The 18976-nt window shown below is 40.4% G+C and overlaps 1 protein-coding gene across 1 annotated transcript in view; it reads right to left on the minus strand.

Moving 5' to 3' along the window:
- MYH9 (myosin heavy chain 9) overlaps window positions 1–18976 on the minus strand; it is a 72616-nt gene that overhangs the window by 33547 nt on the left and 20093 nt on the right. The window contains exons 3-7 of the mRNA XM_063321789.1: window positions 17022–17178; window positions 6880–6907; window positions 5993–6086; window positions 783–875; window positions 25–88 (exon numbers count right to left, since the gene is read on the minus strand). Coding sequence (XP_063177859.1) covers window positions 25–88; window positions 783–875; window positions 5993–6086; window positions 6880–6907; window positions 17022–17178 — 436 coding nt within the window. The remainder of the gene's footprint in view (window positions 1–24; window positions 89–782; window positions 876–5992; window positions 6087–6879; window positions 6908–17021; window positions 17179–18976) is intronic.

Raw genomic sequence — 18976 nt, forward strand, 5'->3', positions numbered from 1 at the left:
TTCAAGTGGTTACAGAAAGGATACAGGTCTCGATATTGGCTCCAACAATGTAGCCGTTGACATCAAAATTGATTCTGATGAACTTGCCCTAAGAGGAAGATAATAGTTTTAAAATTAGTAGTTATTCTATCTGGCAACAGCAGCAAACACAGCAAAGGTAAACCTTCTCTTTTAAATCCATGAAAGGAAATTCAGAACAGGTCAGGCAGGTTCTAGGCAAGACAGAAGGTCAGCCATAGGCAATGCCTGCTGATCACAACAGCAATTTAACAAACAAGATACTGAACACTTTCAGACATTTCTGACATTCAGACAGTTTACAATTCAAATTCATTATGTTTCAGCCTAGATTTCCCACAATCAGAGTCCTTTCAGTCTCACGTGCTATATGATCTGGGCAGTTCTGCCTCCCTCAATGTTAGCTTCAACCATTTTCATTTACTTCCAGCTCCCTCATCTGCCTCTCAGATACTCTCCATTGCTCTCCAGAGCAAGCAGAACAAAGATCAGTATTTGCTCTCCAAGATAAAACTGATCGCAGTGAACTTACAACAAAAATTGGCAGAGATGATCCTAGCACAGGGTCAGGTTCCTTCATTCCAGAGACCTATCAGGTCTGTTCTCGATAATTCACTGAATTAAATTCACATCCCAGATTAATTGGAGGGAAGTCACTCACAGACAGTTGTCCTATCCCTGACAGCAGTTTACCCAAAACCAAACCAAGTCTTCCCTCCAGAAAGTGTAGAATACTGGAACTCACGCTGGCTAGTAATACTCACAAATCTTGAGGAGTTGTCATTCTTTACTGTCTTGGCATTTCCAAAGGCCTCCAGGATGGGATTAGCCTGGAGCAGCTGTCTCTCCAGTTCTCCCTACAGAGAAATCAGAAATTAATAAAGCACGTAGTGGTTTACTGCATTAACTTTGGGTCAAACCAGCGCTGAAGTTTCAATTCACACTAGCTTGGCATCTGTTGCGGAGAAGCCATATTAAACCTTAGGAGATGATCCCTTAAACTTTCAAAGGAGACTCATTAGTTACCTGGGTAAAACAGAAACATTCATAAATATGCTGCCTTATTCCCTTCCTCAGCGCAAGGGCATCCCAGTGCTGTCTTTCTGTTAACAAGAAAGCCACTTGGCTATAACATCCCACAGGCTTCCCAGGATCAAAGTGAAACACCATACCATCCAAGATCAGGCCCTCATCCCAGAAGTGTTTTGCCATCTAGGCTGGAATTCTGGTAGCAGTAGGTTAAGAAGCTAGTCTGAAAAGGTCTAATGTTTTAAAAAATAAAAACAAAACAAAAAGCTTGCACTAAGAGTCTACATCTTCCAAAATACAAACAAGCAAAAACCTCCTTTGTAAGGAGGCACACAAAAAAAGAGAATTAGTGGTATCCCACAAACTGCATGATCGCTTGCATTCTGTTGCCATATTCGCACACTCCTCCCCTCAAGGAACACAAAACGCTGGAGCTGTAGAAAAAGAAAATTCAGAACCTTTATCCCTGCCAAGTACTAGACCATTGGAGCATATGCACCTTTCCCTGCAGGCTCTAGATATATCCCTGGCTGTTTTTAAAAATTACTTGTTCTCTGTGCTAAAAGCATGGCGTTCTATATATTTCAAGATTACCTAAAAAGCTTCTAGAGACAGAAAATGACAGTTTAGATTAATGTTTCTCTTTTTAGCAGTTATCAGTAAGTACTCAAAACTTCCTGTGCATAACGGATGGAAATGAAGTTTGATTCACAAGAACTGGAATTTATGGGCAAATTATTTAAGGGTATTTCTAAAGGAAAATTGTTCCCATTCATTCTCAAAGGGCATTATAAAAGATTAGTCCTTACACAGTCTCTCTAAAAATACATGCAATAAAAAAAAAAAAGAGGAAGATAAATGAAAAACTATACAAAGCACTACAAGTCTTTATTTCTTACTTCCACAATCACCTCACTTCATGCTTGCAAAGTTCAAGGTCAAACAAGACCCTCAGTCCCTGCAGAAGTGCACATAGACAGAAGGGACAGCTGCTGCAAACGCTTTAATTCACTGTCAAGTATATAGAACAAGGGGGTTATGCCTGGGATGGGTACCTGAGCTGGGACATCTGCTCTCTCACAACAGAGCCAGCGTGTGGCTTTGTAAGGAGAAAACCTTGAAACTAGGGTTCAGTCCTTGTAACTGTGTGGCAGTCACACATCACACCCCCCCATTCTTGCATATGTACTGAAGTCAGAACACTCTTCCCTCACCCAATTCCTCCTCCCCATCCTGCAGTGAAGTCCTAGATCTTTGTCTGCGACTGCAATTGGCTACTACGCGAGTGAGAGATGCCAGCGACACAGCACTTCAACCCAGCTATGGAACAAGGAGGGAAGAGATTAAAAAAAAGCCCATTTTTTCCTCTAAACAGAAGTCAGGCTTTGACATCCTATCTATTTTAATTATTTTGCTAAAAATAAAACCAAGGTCACACCTAGCTACACAAAGATCAAAAGTTTATAGAAATCCATACTACAGACCCTCCTGTTATTTAGTACCTCAGGAAGAAAGTGTCGCTAGTGTCAAGGAGGTGCTGGTAAACTGTAGTTTAGAGGCAATTAGGTCTCTTGAACCACTACGGTAGCAATATGCATAGAGAACGACAGCTCAGCAACACAGCAATTTAGAGCTCGGGGGAAAGGAAAATGCTAAAGAGTTAGGTGGTCAAGTCAGTTAGCTCTCATGACTTGCCTTAGCACCACGATACAGTGGAAGGAGCAAGTTCCCAGCATGCCATGGCAATGGCACATAAGATTAAGTGGCTGCAATTACTGCGATATATCCATTCCTCACTGGCACACACTGTACACTGTTTAAAAAGACAATCCTTTTATCTTTAAAATTTTACAGAAGATTTTGGGTGGGGTTTGTTGGGTTTTTTTACCTTAAATTTTGACACTCACCTTTCATTGAAGGAAGAGACTTCTATTATTATTACACAATGGGTAATTTTGCAAAGTAAAAACACTGCACCACAGAGCTGTCCATAACAAGCTTTCTAGAAATTCTAAGGTTCCTATCATTAAGACACTGCCAATTTTCTGACACCTGTAACTGCTCTTCTTTGACCTGAAACAAATTTATTTAATACTTGGCATGCATTTGAAGTATGTACAATATTCCTTATGAAAACAGAAGCTGTAACAGCCACTGGATCTGTTAGCCTGTGGTTGGGGAGCACACACTCTTCAGTACACTTTCCTTCTACTGCTCTGAATTTACACCACCAATTTAAAGCAACTAAAATCCCTGACATCTATCTTGTACTCTGAATTTTTTGCATCTCACACATTTTGGAATGATTTCTACACAAAGTAGAAGTTTTGCCGGCCATTTATTCTTCAGTAAATACGGAAAAAGGCACCTAGAACTCACAGCTAGCTTTAACAGCATGCAATTTAAAAAACTAGAAGATTGGTGAGGGTGTTTGGGTTCTTTTGTTGTTTTGGCTTTTACACTCCAGGGATTTGCTTTGGTCTTCTTTTTTGCAGATGTGCGAGAGATTCTCAAATAACTGAGTCCCAACAACAGTGGGTTGGATGGGGAAAGGAGAAAGATCATCAATAACCTAACCTTCATTACAAATATTTAAGCATTAGCAACTATTACCCATTAATTTCTGATTAGCTGCGAAGATTCTCATCTTGAAAAAAATACTACATGATTTAAAAAGTCAGTAGAGAAGCAGAGAACATGGGAAAACACCAAGCTCAACTTTCATAAATAAAGTTTCATCAAATGATAAAAAGTGTTTATATAATTAGATTCAGTAGTCCCCCAAAGCAGCCCTAATGTGCTTAGTAGTCACACCATGCAGCTAGAAGCTATTTAGCTGAAGATACTAACGCACGGGAATTGGTGGAAGCTGCCACTACCTCCAAACCAAACTAGAGTTGAAGAATATGCTTTATAAATCCAATTTTGCTCTGATACATGGAAAAACAGGGATTTACATCCAAAACTTCTAATAGGAGACAGTCAAGAAACTTTTCTGGTAGATAGAGCACCGCTGCTTTCTACATTATCATTGGTTAAGTTCTGTGCCTAGCCTTGCAGCGTAAAGGTTCGACATTATCACATTCAACCCTAAAGAATAAATCTGCTGTAACCAGTATACCTGAGATCCTCAAAAAAATTAACATATTCATCTTCATAAACCCTTATAATCTGGTGCCAAGTTTAAGATTTGTAAAGAATTGTTGCATAGAGCACTCATTCCCAATTAACATTCGAAGACTCCAGTTCTAAATGCGCTCTGGTAAGGCTAGTGCTACTGTTTAGTCACAAAACTGGAGCAAAACCTGAGCTCCAGGACTTTTCAGAAGAATCAAAACTTGGGCAGGGGGAGGCGGGGGGAAGGAGGAAAACGCCAACCAACAACCATCAAACTTGGGCAAATCACCAACCAGCCCAACTTAGGACTGGTTTATTCTCCTAAGCAGACTGCCTGTCCTGCTTCAGTAGTTGAAATTTTGCTCGAGGATAAGCAGTGGAAGAATACTTAACTCAACCCCATGATTCTATTTTCCACACTTAAAAAAAGAAAAAAGGAGAATGTTTCTAAATACAGCTACTGACAGACCATGGAAAAAGCCTTCATATGTCTGAAAGTTTGGCACATAGAAAGTTTATTTTTGGTTGGATTCCAGAAGTTACTTATTACTACGTGTGCGTGCAGAGATGCCTTCTTATTCATATACTCTACACACATAAGACATGCCTACACATTAAGTACTATGGGAAAACTCTTATGTAGAGATACAGCGAGCACACTTGGCATCTGGCTTTCATTACATAGCCCACCAGTGAACATTTCCAATGTGTTCAGCTCTGGCTAACGAGCTCACAGTCCTGGAACACCCCATCTGCAGGGCTGCCTTCCCCCCAATGTTTCTTTGCAACCTTCAGCCACATCTCACTGCAGGGAATGGCAAACTAAATGCCTAACTACATTTATCTTACTAGGAACACCACACACATTAAATGCTTATGGTTCAAGGAAAACCTGGTCCAGTCCTATTGCCCTGGGGGAATACTTCTCGAATGGTATATCTGGGAAAATCCTGCAAGAAAAACCTTAAATGCAAACTAGCATTGAGCACAGAACACAAGTATTCTTGATATTACTTTAGTCTCTAATTGAACATCCTCACAAAAAGATTACTGTGCACCACACACAAAAAAAATAAAACTGTGAATTGTCTATGGATTTGTTTTAGCTGCAGAAAGTGATATTGGTGTGGAGTGAAAAGCTGCTCAAAAAAATCACACAATGGGACAGAAAACGCATTCCTGGTGCAGAACGTGCAGTAAACGTGCAGCTCACCTACGAGGATACAACTGACGAATTCGGCAATAGTCCATCGGGGGAGAGGGAGGGGGAAAAAAATATAAGTGAGACATCTTTAAAGTCCTCCCACCATCACCACCACCCTCCTTTCACGTGCTGCTAACACTTGGCTGTTTCCACCCTTTTAATGTTTTCCTACAATTTTAAAGTTTTCAGAGGATGCACACTAGCCTATCCCTATATTTGCCAGTTTTGAGACAGTATATATAGTAGCCAGACCTAACCTATACAGGTTTTACACTGCCTAGACTGGTTATAAGCAATACATCTGTGCAAAATGATCAGTACAGGTGATGCTTCATTTGTAGAGTCTTTTGCCCATGCACTTGCCCACAAATCCAAGAGGCTGTGGATGAGTTTGTCTCACTGTAGTTCCACTGAATTCAAAGGAGTTATGACTTAGAATAACGTTCCCTGGCTTGCAATTTTTGACAAGCTTTTATTGTTTCATAGTTCACTGTCCTCAGTCCTATGATAAATGTTAGTATTTAGGATTTTATTAAGCAATATGGCTTTAACCAACATCAGCCAATATGTATTTATTACCCAAAGTCATCACAGAAATAAAGCACCATTAAACCCAGGTCTTACCTGGTCTTTTTTAGACTTGTGTGAGGAAGCAACATGAGCCAGGTACTGAATGACCTTCTTGGTGTTCTCTGTCTTACCAGCTCCTGATTCACCTCTGTAAAGAAAATCTGCAATTCATTCACAAACAAGATGCAGGGAGACATATTCATATTTCTAACCTCGAAAGGACTACTGAGCTTCTTAACTGCATTCTCGCCATTACGGCGCCTCACTCAAAACCAAGAAAAATCAAGTTGTACTGTCAAGCAGCAGCAGCATAGCTGGACTGCAGGCTAACCCTCAACCAGTTCTGTATACCTGCATGGAGGAGGGAATGCAATAAAGAATTATGCTTTCTAGTCATTTGGATATGAAGATTGCCAAGTGGCTGAGGAATAATCCGGAGGCTGCTGCAGAGCTAGGGGTGAAAGGTAATAAAGTGAGTCTTTCCAAAGGAAGCCTCCTGACTGCAAGAAGAAAGATAACAATTCCTTAAGCAGAACTGAGGGCCAACGAATTTTCCTGTGTCTAGAAGAGAAACTGCTGTATTAAGACTATCTGTGACTGTATCAGCTTCATCAATAAGAATGTATTTAAATACAACAACTGCATCAAAATCTGAAGGACTTCTCCAAGACTTTTCCATTGACAAAGTTGTATTTCTTTAGGAGTTTGAGCACAGGGACTGTTTCAAAACCTCACTTCTTCCTCCAGTTCTTAGGGAAATTATTCGGCAGAAAGGATTACATATATATATTTGAGGAACTGTAGTGGGACCTTCCTTGACTCTGCACTATTACCTGATTTATTGAGCCCACCCCCAGCATTTACAATTAAGACAGCCATCCAACCAAGATTTTTAACACAGACTTTGACATCCAGCCAAGCTGACAACTGTTAATACTCACGTGCAAAGGATGGACTGATCCTCTCGATCTAGAATAAAATTTTTTAAAAAAAGTAGTTAGACTGAGACTCTAAAATTCAATTTCTGTGACAATATGAAATCAACACCAAAGAGAAACACAGGAACTAGTAAACTCTGCCAAGTATCTTCAGAAATATGGCCAGGTAACCCCTTTTCCAGCAATAGATGACAACTTCCCACCATCTGCCAAAGTATAATGGCACCACTGCAATTTAGTTTTTTTCATCCAGAAAGAATATTGTTTGCATTACAATTTTTCTACAAACAATACAGAACTCTCACTGAATGCTTCTTTACCCCAGAGCCATAGCTTGATATACATCTGTTGTTCTTCAGCCCTCTCCCCTGCCATTATACTGGGCTCATACTGACTTACAGTTATCAGCAGAGCAGTGGAAATGGAAGGGGGAAGGGAGAAGTGGGACAGGAACCATTATAAATCCCAAAGTGCCAAAACCTCAGATCAAACATAGGCTTTCACCCCAAAAAGAAACACTGTAAGTTCAGTGAGAAATTTTTGTTACTTATTTTGTACAGAATGGTCTTGAAAACTACAATGCTGAGCAGCAGCTTAAGTCCTATACAGATGATTTATTTGTGTCACCATCCCCTATTGTATTAACAGAGCAGCCGGTAACAGTAGAAACCTTTTCTTTTTCATGTTGACAAACCAGTAGACATACTAATTCTTGTGTTCAATTCCCAGATGTGGATGATAACATCTTTCCAGTTACAGAACTTACTTCACACAGCCTATCCACGCTATCTTCCCCCACATCTTTAACGTCCTTTCAGCTTTCACCTATAATTCCACATCCTTATATACAGTGCTGACTAGTCCTTCCATCATGCCTTCATCCCACTGCTCCCCCACCACTTCTGTGTGAGCATGCTCCCCTGCTTCTGCCTTGGTTTCACCTTTCATCCACCCCTCAATCCTGTGCCTGCCCCCCCACCCCCCCTCCGCCTCCAATTTGCATCCCATTCCTTCCCCATGCCACCAGGAACCACCTGGGAACACTGGGCAGACTGGAGAGTGCCTGTGCCTACACCACAACAGCCTTAGTAATTTGTAGTCATCACAGGGGCAGTGAGACCTGTTCAGACATGGAACAGACTTGGGCACAGTTAAAGTTCATCCAGTTACTGTCATTCTTTCCTTTTTCCACGCTTAGCTCCAATTTTGTGTTGGACTGAAGTTTAATCTCTAAAGAGAGAGAAAGCAAGCCTCAAACATCCATAAGACTATAAAATTCACTGGACTGCTCTAAAATTATTTCAGCAATTGGTAACCTTCATCAGTACGTTTATGGATGTGACTGTCTCCATATTTTAGCTACTGTTTCTTTCTATTCCTTTCTTCAGTAGCTTAGAGAACCCAAGGGCACTCAGTATTCTCCCCACCAGAGAGTACTTAGACAATATAATTGAGTCACCATTCAAGTCATTTTGTGCAAGCTAAAGAGACTGAGCTGTAATTAGGGAGGGCTTTATAGTCAGATAGAGTCCAAGTATCTGAAATCACTTTATATACCCTTAAACACTGCTACTGCAAGTGAATTTAGTATTTCACTCGTAATGTTATGAATGTCATATTCATCAAGAAAAATTTCCTATAAACCGTTTATAAGAAGAGAAGTATATCTAGCCTGTGGACACATTTTCACAGAATAAGGAAAGCAGGTAAACCTACCAAATTTTAGATTCTATCTTTTCTTAAATTATTCTGAAACCAATAATGGAAACATTAGGTTCACACGCTACAGATAGGCAACTCCTGCTCTGAAGCTTCTTTACTGGAAACTGATTGTATGCAGATGAGCGCAAAAATTTAAGAGGAAAAGAATTTGTTTTATCTCTGTTAATACTGTTCTCAGAAAGAGCTGATCAGCCCTAAGACTGGAAAAAAGCAATCAGAAGAAATTCATCACTCAAATGGTTTTGGCACAGCAAATTCTTAAGCATTCAAAACCAGCTACTGCATCTTCACTAGCATTGCAGATTCATCTCTTCAAGTGCTGAATTTTATTCATTGCCTTTAAGATATGGACCGCTTTTGCTGAGGGACAGGCAAAGAGTAGATGTTAGACACCTCTGAAGGCCCTACGCATCCAAGGTTCCCAGTGGGTCAAGGACTCAGCGGGCACACGCCAGCCCTCTTCGTGACTGGGCACTTTCAGGGTGGATCAGGGGAATAACTAATGACTCATTTACGGATTGCCTAAGGAAATGTATTCTTCGGTAGTGCGACACCTGGGTGCAATTCTCTATCACAAAGCAGCTATATGAAAATAAAAGATTGTGCCTCTGAATAACATTTGACTTTCAAAAGCTTGACTATAAACAAGCAGCCCACTCCAAGAAAAGGTTATACTCGCATCCAGGTACTACAGAGGCTCTTCTAAGAAGCCAATTTGAGAGACAGGGTAAAAAAGAAAAAAAAAAAATGATAATCCTAAAGAAGCTGGTCCTTACTCCCAGTAGCCACCTCTAATGTTGGAATTATGAGCTGGGGCTCCTCACATAGGCAATGGAGCCCTATGCACTTGAAAAGTGCATGCCTTCCCCTTCCCTCTCTTCCAGGAGAGGATCCTTAATACAGAAAAAAAAAACCTGAAAACCCAGCATTGGTAAGCAGACAGATAAACCACCTGCCCAACAGAAAAATATCAGATAATAATGAGAAGCTCTGTGGCACTGAACAGTTTTTGACCACGACAACGAGGCAAGGTAGCAAAAGCGCCCTGGAGCGACCCAAGAAAGTCCCAAAGGGGCAAGCACAGGATTTTTCCACGCCTTAACACGGAGAAAGGTGTTGAAAGGTGTTCAGGCAGGAAAAGTCACAGACAGTGTTCAAAATCGTCTCGGCACTATGTTTTCCTCCCCCAACATACTTCCCTGGTGGCCCGCTGCAGCTGCGTTAGTCACCTCCGCTTTAAGCCAGCAGGAACGTACCTGCGAGTGCGGGCAAGTCACCGGCAGCGTGCAGACACTGCCATAAAAGGCAACATTCCTGTTTGCAATCCGGGGGAAATTCTTTCCCAGGACTGCAAAGCAGCAGTCATTGGGATAGCTGGAATTCTTCTAATTGTGTACAGACAGACAACTCCAATAATGTGTTGAGCAACAGGAAACTGGAGCCGACCAAAGGGCCAAAGAGCTAACGCATACAAAAGTGTAACTCTTAGATACACTTCCAATTAAAAATTGCTTTAAATGCCAATATTCATTCCCCACACAATACTGACTTGTGCCATCACGAATCAGAATTCAGCTGCCCAGACAAAAGGCCACCTCCACCCCTTTTTTTTTTTTTTTAAAGGATCATTCAACATGGGCGTGCTGCACAACTTCAGTCAGCACTTGCCTTTACTCCATTGTCAGTTGTGCAAGCAACCTACTCAGCAAAAGAGAAAGCGCTGGGTACCATAAACTCAGTTGCTTATAATAACACAATCAAGAAACGCCTGATTAAAAGAAATCTGCATCTGCTTTTCAATCCTAAACAGAGTCACTTATTAAAAACAATCCAGAATAACAACTCATTACTTAATTATAGCAACAGTTCTATATTTCAGACCAGCTGGCAAGGAAAGCTTTTTATCTAGGCTCTTCTTTAGCTCTCATCACCATAGTAATCAAGTGATCATAAGAAGCATCAGCCTCAAGAATCCAGAAATTCAGGAAGTAAAACATCCTTCAAATTTAAGCTATACAGCAGTATGGTATAATAAGATCAGTAGATTAGGTTTACTATATTAAAAAAACCATAATATCTAACTCATTCTTGACTTTCTTCAGTCCAAAAATAAAAGACCGCATTTTAAACTGCTTCCAGGACCTTCAGCATACGTTAAAAACTTAATTAAACCAAAATTTGTTTTCACAGGCGAGACATCTCGTACATAAAAAGTCCTCAGCCAAATATTCTACTGCAAAACAATGAAACTGACTGAATGCTGAACTGCTGTGGTCAATTATATTGGCATAACTGATAAATTAATAGAGCTCCAAACTCTCGAATTTTGTTTTTAGGTGTTTTGGGATGGGAGAAGAAAAAAGGTTGGGAGGCTAGAAGAGAATGTGCAATTTAAGCTCTGTATCTCAGTGACAGAACACCCTAGCAGGCCTTTATCACCCACTTCCTCTGCATGAGTGACTCCAGTTTCAAGCCTGTTCATCTCCATAAAAGGAGAAGTAATATAGCATTCACACAATGGTGACATCATCTCTCCAGCTAAGAGGAAGCGTAGCTGAAAGGCAAAGGCTTGGCTTACAGTCCCCTGCCTATAGCTGACTCATTAAGGCTAAAAGCTTAACCATAGCTAGATGGTACCACCCACCTCCTAACCACCAAGCGTCTGGCAGGACTGAGCAGTCTGGCCCTCTAGGTTTCCGTTACCATACTGCTCCCCTAGCATCATGGTGACTGCCTGTAGCCCAACTTAGGCAACTGGCTGGCTGACCAAGTTAGAGTGTTGACCTAAATCAAGAATTAGTCTTAAATGCATGTAAGAGCTTCAACCATGCAGTAGTTTCAGTTCCTTGGTCCCTGCCTCAACATCATCTTACAACTAATGTCCTTTCCTCAGGGCTCGAACACAGCAGGAGCCCCCAGGCACTTGACACACTCTGCTACTTGGAACAACCCCACTGGCATGAAAATCTAATCAAGTATGTTCACTGTGGTACTTTAACCTACATGCTGGTTTTAGTAGGATCAAAAACACTCCAGGGGAACACCAGAGCCCGAGAGCCTGTTTTTGCATTATCATTGAAAGAATGTATTATAAAGACGTTTCAAAATGCTAATAACCTGTCATCAAGTACAAAAAAAAAAAAAAAAAAAAAAGAAGAAAGAAATCAAATGAAGGACAAACATAGCATATCCAAGACAGCTCTCAACAACAGAACTTCAAGATGTAAAAAAGGAGAAAAATCACTTGAGTTGGCAGGAACACTGCAGTGACAAGATTCAGCTTTGCATTATCTGAAGTTTGAGGACAGCCATGAGGAGAAAAGCAAGTTTCATTTCAAAAAGTGAAATATATCCTACTGGGTCAAATGCAAATATTTATTTCCCCAAGCCATTTTTGGATTAGAGCCCATACCCCTTTCTCTAGCATTCCTTAAGTGAATCTGGAGATAGCAAAACAGAGAAACAAGTTAGGCTGTAATTTTAGGTTACACAAATGTTTATGAAGTTCTGACAGGAAAGAAAAACTGGTATACAGCCTGCAAAAGCTCAGGCAGCTCACAATAGTGAAACAAATGAACTGCAGGGAGACTGACAGCAAGGGCTGAACCACTACATAAGTGATGGCTGGAGATCTCCTGCTCTGGTTTACAGGAATGAAGCAAAAAGGGTGTGGTAACTACTGAAAAACAAGTGGGCAATGGACTCTTTTTTAGCTCCTTGTACTATTGAAAACCACATTTCAAGACACAGATTTTGAGAGCTGCATTTAGAACTCTCAAGCAATTCAAAGCATGTAAAACATTTCTTAAGAAAAATCAGAAACTATGTACGTCTTTTCTTGCCATTTGTACACAAACACCATCAAAACAAGTATCCTCCATAATTAGTATCTAAACTTAACGTTGCCCTTTGCGTCAGAAATTTGGACAAATCTTGGAAACAAACTAGTGAAACCACAGGCTGTATTTTTTTGGGTTTAGTGGAAACAGAACTTGACCTTTACATGCAACTTCAAAGAGACATCTGTGCCTTTACATAATCTGGACAGTCCTGTCAATTAAGTATCCCTGAATTGGTAAACACACACAGAATACTGTATAGAAAATAAAGATGCACTTTGGCACAGTGCAATATACAGTGCAGCACAGCAGACCAATGCTAAGAAGCAAGCTGAGAAAGAAGACTTGAGACCAAGGAAGTTGAAACAAAAGTGTCCCACTAGCTCAGAAACTTAAGAAATAAGTAAACACCTAAGAATTACAAATAAAATACTTCAAGGTCATGTACTATGGAAACTGATATAGAGGTCTGTTTCTTGTGAAAATGACAACTGGGCCTGAGGTGCATATGAAGATCTACAACAGCAAGTGATTTGTCTTACAATAGCTAACACTGTTTCCTCCCTTAATGTAACAAGGCCAATAAAAATCATGAAGTTACTATGCTTCAAAATTTTTTCTTTTAAACACCAAACCCAGAGACTACCTAACTCCCAAGTGAATACCAGCAAGGTGCTGGCTGCGCAGGTTCCTTTGCAGACTAATCCATGAATGTCAAGGAGGGTTTAATCACTGCACAATGATTTTAAGAGTTTTGTTCAGTGAACTGTTAGGAGCCCTATACTAATATGTGGAGAAACTGGATGAGAAGGAGATGGAGTACATTCATTAGCAATGTGCTGTCTATTCTCTCTCCTACCTATCTCTTAGTTGAGCAGGTTCAGCTTTGCAAACCAGAATAACCATACTGACCTAACCTATTACAGAAGTTTCAGACACAGGCATCAGAACAGCCATCATGCTCCAGACACCAATGAAATTTCTAGCTTCTATCAGTATCTGACATAGAAAATTCCCTTTATGTGTTCTAAATAGACAAACAGGTGCTGTTTAACAGCTTTAAAATATGTTTTTCTAAATAGATCGCCTGGAGACCATGAATTAAGGTAAAGAATGTACCCCTTCGGTGTACATCTGCTGCATTAAAACAATGATTTGTTTGCTCAAGACACCACTCCACTTGCAGGCACTGTGCTTCAATCATCATCAGCAGCAGAGTAATTCTTCTGAAAGCAGTCAGACCTGATGCTTCTGGCATTCAGGTTACCCAGGGAACAGAAACACTAAGACAAATGGTTGTTTTCTCGGAAAACAAAAATGTTAAACTTTTTTCAGAGTTCTGCTCTTGAAGCACAGGAAGTCTCTCCAAGTACCATGCAGCAAAATAATGTTTTCGTCTCGTTTCTGAGTCTTAATGTCTTGGGTCGGAGAAAGCAGAAAAAAAAGAAAAAAAAACCCCAACACTCTGAACACATTCTCCATTGTGTTATTGCTTCAAGGAAGTACTTCTGGTGAAATTTAACGAAAAGCGATTTAACCTCTTGGAATATATAAATGCCATATGACACTTTTGTGAATGGAGTAACCAGGGTAGACACAAAAAGAGGACCAAGCTCACCCATGGTGCATGAGCACAGTTGCCTGAAAAGGGTTAAATAGTTCCTGGATTAGCAGAGGTTGGAATAAAGCTCTCATCTTCCTCACCCTTCCCAATTCCTTTCCTGAGGAACGTTCCTTTGAATGGCCTCCTTATTAGAATACCATAAACTGACTGAAAACGAGAAAAAAATTCAGAGTCCAAATCAATTAACACGCAAGGCTTTTCCGCTCTGTCAGCTTAAGAGATAACTGTACCCCATGCTGACAGAAGTCAGAGTCAACAGCTTACTATCCTCCTCCAGACCAAGAAGGATTCCCGGTCTTCAGGGCTCTGAAAGTAACTTAGGGAAGGCAGCTTAATCCTAAATGCCTCCGGCTCACGTGGAGCACTGGACCCTTTCATCTTCTGTTCTCTGTACAGATTCCTGCCATACCACTGGCTGCTGCACCAAGCCTCCCCCACCACTAAGCAAAACTGAGAAAGTGGAACAGCAATGTTGCTTTCCATTGCCCTAGAGGCTAGCCAGGACCAGAGACACTGCAACAACCCACTCACCTTCGCTCCCAGTAGCGGACAACAGAATGCTACTGTTATCCTTTGCAATAAGGAAATAAAGCAGCAAATAACCCTAAAACAATCTCTAGGGTTCTTGCTAGCACACATATGCATGCACATATGAAGCGAGACACACACAAAAATCTTCCCCAACCTGGTTAAAGAAGTCAAAGCAAGCTAGTTCAAAAGCTAACTGGGAACCATACTCACGTCCAATATGTGTTCCAAAAAGTCAGCAACAAAAAAATCTCAAACCATGCAAAGAAGAGCTGGGGTAAGCCTCTAGACTGTCAATACTGCTGAGAATATTGCATACCTAGAATTGTTCTGGGAAAGATAAACACTCCAGCTGAGCTCATAGCAACTTTCCCGTGCTAGGAAAACGCAGGCAGGGCTGCTATTCTTTAGCTTTGTACACCAAAGCAATTCAAATTTGGGATTTCTGAGTTTTAGACATCACTCAAGCAGTGGTCTGATGGAGACACCTTCTCTTTTCAAAAGGAAAGTAATCACTAGCTCTGAACCACTGTCAGACCAGGGAAGGTGACCTGTCCCTTGTGGCAGAATTAGAGCTGTCTGGATATCCATTGCCACATACTGATGTATCTGGCAGGGATGAAGAACAAGATGCATACACATGCAGTTCCAAATGGTTTAACTGTTGTCTATAGAGGGAAAAGGACTTCTTCAGTCTCCTTACAACAATGTCAAATAAACTGTTTCTGATTCTACGTAGAAAAGATTTCCTTTTAGGGAACAGTAACTCCGGTAGGATTAAGTCAATAGCTTGTTTAAGAAAAATATACATCAGTACTTGAGCTGACAAGGAGTGGGCAAGGGAGAGAAGGAAGTAATAAAGGAAGTGAAACAGTGATAAGAGGTTTAGGGACAACCATGCTGCCACGTATAGCATAGGCAGTGCATCTGTCCTTGTCCTTCACGGCAGATCCAGTCTTTGTCTGTGGAAGTGAGGTCCTATAAAGGTCCAGGTTTACAGGTTTTTTTCCCTCAGGATACAGCAATCCTTTCAGAGTAACACAGAGTATAACTATTTCTTCAAGAGCTGCCACATCTTCAACCAATTGCCATCAATACCCTGCCACCAGGCCACTGCAGCATGTCTGCATGGCTCACTCCTCCTCACCCAAAGCTTTTACAAATACAGTTTAATCAATCCATCATGTTAGCTCTCCCATGTGCTGGGCTCTGCATGGCATCCCATTTCAGCAGCCTTTCTCAGCATTCTCCACACATAAAATTTTTTTAAAGCCACTAATGCAGGAAGGAAGGAGTTTTTCTTGCTCCCTTTCCACTCTGGGCAACGACATTGTTGTCGTCCTCCTAGGCTTGGAGGTGCAAGTGGCAGTGAGGGCAGGAGAAAAGCAGAACTCTTTAAAACTGATTCTAATTAGAATTTTAAATGATGATTTTATTATATCTGGCCTTTGTCCAAAAAAGTGAGGCTAATGACAACACCTAGGAGAGACAGACACCTTAAGCACTGCTAGTCATCAGAAAATAAAGGAGTAACCAAATTCATACAAGCCATGCCAAATCTACATGTCCATTATATCCTTTAACCTTATACAGCATATCTCTTTATATAAACCAGCTACAATCAGGAAGAAAAGCACAAAGTGCCTCCATACCTGAACATTCTTCAAGCATCCCAAACAAAAGCAGTGACTCTGTGAAAGACCTCCTCTCAGAAAGGGGGGATATATATGCACAGGATATTCAGAGCTCCATATTTAAAAATCCTCCAGTGACAAACAAGCAGCAGATAATATATTTGGTTCTTTACTTCTCATTTGTATACACAGGGGGGAAAAAATAGGTCAATCTGCTTGCTTTCTTTTATTCCATGAAAAGCCAACAGATGTATTTAATATTGCCTGACAGTAAGTTTTATTCTTAACAGAGTAAGAATGTAACCAAACAACTCAAGATCACTAAAACTACCACTGACCATCAGACTTCAAAATGCAGGTTACACTAAGCTTGTTTCACCCAACCAGACTGTATAACTGGATTTAAAATACTTTTGTTAAAAGCCTCCATCAACCGATACACATACTTGCCCACCTACAGCTATCATTCCATAGGCTCATCACTGAGAGGGAAAGTTCACTACCTCAGTTCTCCTTGCCTGCTTCTCTGAATTCCATGCATTCACACCAGTCTGTTCTTTATGTCAAGGTTTAGCTCTTGCCAGACTCTTTGTAAGATTCTTCAAGCCACTAGAGCAGGAGAAAGCTATTCACCTGAACACAAAAACTGGCACCAAGTAGGTGTCAGGTGTCTGTTAGCAAGGACAGAGGGGACAACAATGCCTTTTGATAGCAGTGAGTTGTTTTTCTCCTACAGTGTTTTGACTGCAACCCTGATTTATGATTTCAACAAGAGTCATTATCTCAGTCAGCACTCACCTTGCATCATACTCCTGTAGGCTGTGTCTGTGATGGCATAGATATGAGGGGGCATCTCATGTCTCTTTTTGCCTTTGTACATCTCCACTATTTCTTCTGAGTATATGGGCAGGTTCTTGTAAGGATTGATTACGACACAAAAGAGGCCTGAGTAGGTCTGGAAAGAAAACATCCCAGGAAATAAAGACAGGAATTAAAAATTTTTTATACTTGCACCTTTTAACAATGTATTTATTGGAAAATCAAACAAACCAACCAGTCATTTTTTAAGTGCTTCTTCCAATAACACCGTGTGGGATGCTTCCCACTAAGCAATATTAGAATCCGAGCAACAGCTGAAGTCATACCAACTTGACTAGTACTCAACCTTTCCAAGTATGCACAGAGCATCAACCGACACATTAATCACACCGATAGCAAACTGGCCTGCTCCCTAGCTAATTAATAGTCCACTAAGACTGGCTTTTCTTCTTTTCAAAGTTCCTATATTCAAGTCAAGTGTTCATTTCATTATATAAGGTAGGTGCTCAGCTCCTAAAAACAGGCATTTTATTATGTTCTGCCTCATGTTTGCTATGTATACTATCCCGTAATTGATCAACTACAACATAATAAATTTCAAGCCAAAATAGATACTAAAAGAAAAATAAGACCAGTGTGTTCCTTAGAGGTTTTCAAGACCACCGGACTAGGCTAAATTCTGTGTTGACCCTGCTCTGACCAGGAAGTCAGATTAGATGGCCTCCTAAAGACCATTCCAGCCCAAACACTTCCATGATTTATAATGTAACGAGTATAACTAGAACTAGATTGAAAACTGTAAGGTCATTAGTGTAGTAGAGTTCTGAACTAGTCAATAAAGAAAACAATTCTAAGTATTCCATGCTCAAAGAGTCAGCAACATTTGCCAAAGTTTACTTGTAATTCATTGATCTGTGATAGCAAACCTTGACTTGTCAGTTGGTTTCCACTGGCTTAAGTTCTACAGTTCTAATGGAAGGCAACTGTCAAAATAGTTATAGTGAAAATATGAAGCTTCTACAACAAAAAAAAACCAACAAAACTGTAAGCTCTGAACGCCTAAAAAAAATGCAGTAACAAACATTTTACTTGCAAAGGGAATAGGAGGAGCTTCTTAGATATTTCCTCAATATTCTAAAAATAGCATTCCAAACCTTGCTCCTGGGGTTTAGATGTACCCTAGTTCCCTGTCAATTTTAGGGGCAGCTGTTTGAAACATCTGAAGAGGAGTAGCTCTGCATGGCAACTTGCAGAGCTACCAGAAGACAGTACTTTTGGCACTTTTTATTTCTATTGCTACTATCTCTTCTATTGTTTGCTCAGTGAAGAGTGCTTCAGCGTGGCAGAGAGTTCTCTACAATGAGCGCAGAGAGTACTTAATCAGATTTAACCTCTTTAGCTAGATAAAGGTAAGGATTAGACTACAGTAATCAGAAGGGTGAAAACAGTATCTACTACACAGTTTATGGTCTTATATCCAAATTTTCTACATGCTGGCTTAACATTAAGTAATTAACCCACTCTTATATGCAGCAGATTTAGATACAGCTTTCACCCAATGTCCCCCAGAAAGCAAAATTTTTATAGGTATCTATGGATACTTTTCCATAACCCAATATAAACTATCAGGAAATGTTTTCAGATCTCTATTTTTTTATTATTTTCTAAAATTTTGAGGAATATTTAAGTAGCTTACAGAAAATACTAAATCTCTTTCCAAAGTGGGAAACTATGAAAGCTGGCTAAAAACCTTTAAGCATAGGACCTCTAAAGTTCCAGGAAGCTAAGGCTTCAGTGAGACATTCTAGTCAGGTTAGGTTTGAGGTAGTGCTTGAAAGGAACAGTTTAAGGAGTTTCAGAAACAAACTTGGCAATGCTAGTTCCTTTTGCCTCAGCCTTAGCTTTCCACCTTGTCAGACAGTACTTGTACAACA

The sequence above is a fragment of the Chroicocephalus ridibundus genome, chromosome 1 (genome assembly GCF_963924245.1).
Source record: "Chroicocephalus ridibundus chromosome 1, bChrRid1.1, whole genome shotgun sequence".
NCBI lineage: Eukaryota > Metazoa > Chordata > Aves > Charadriiformes > Laridae > Chroicocephalus > Chroicocephalus ridibundus.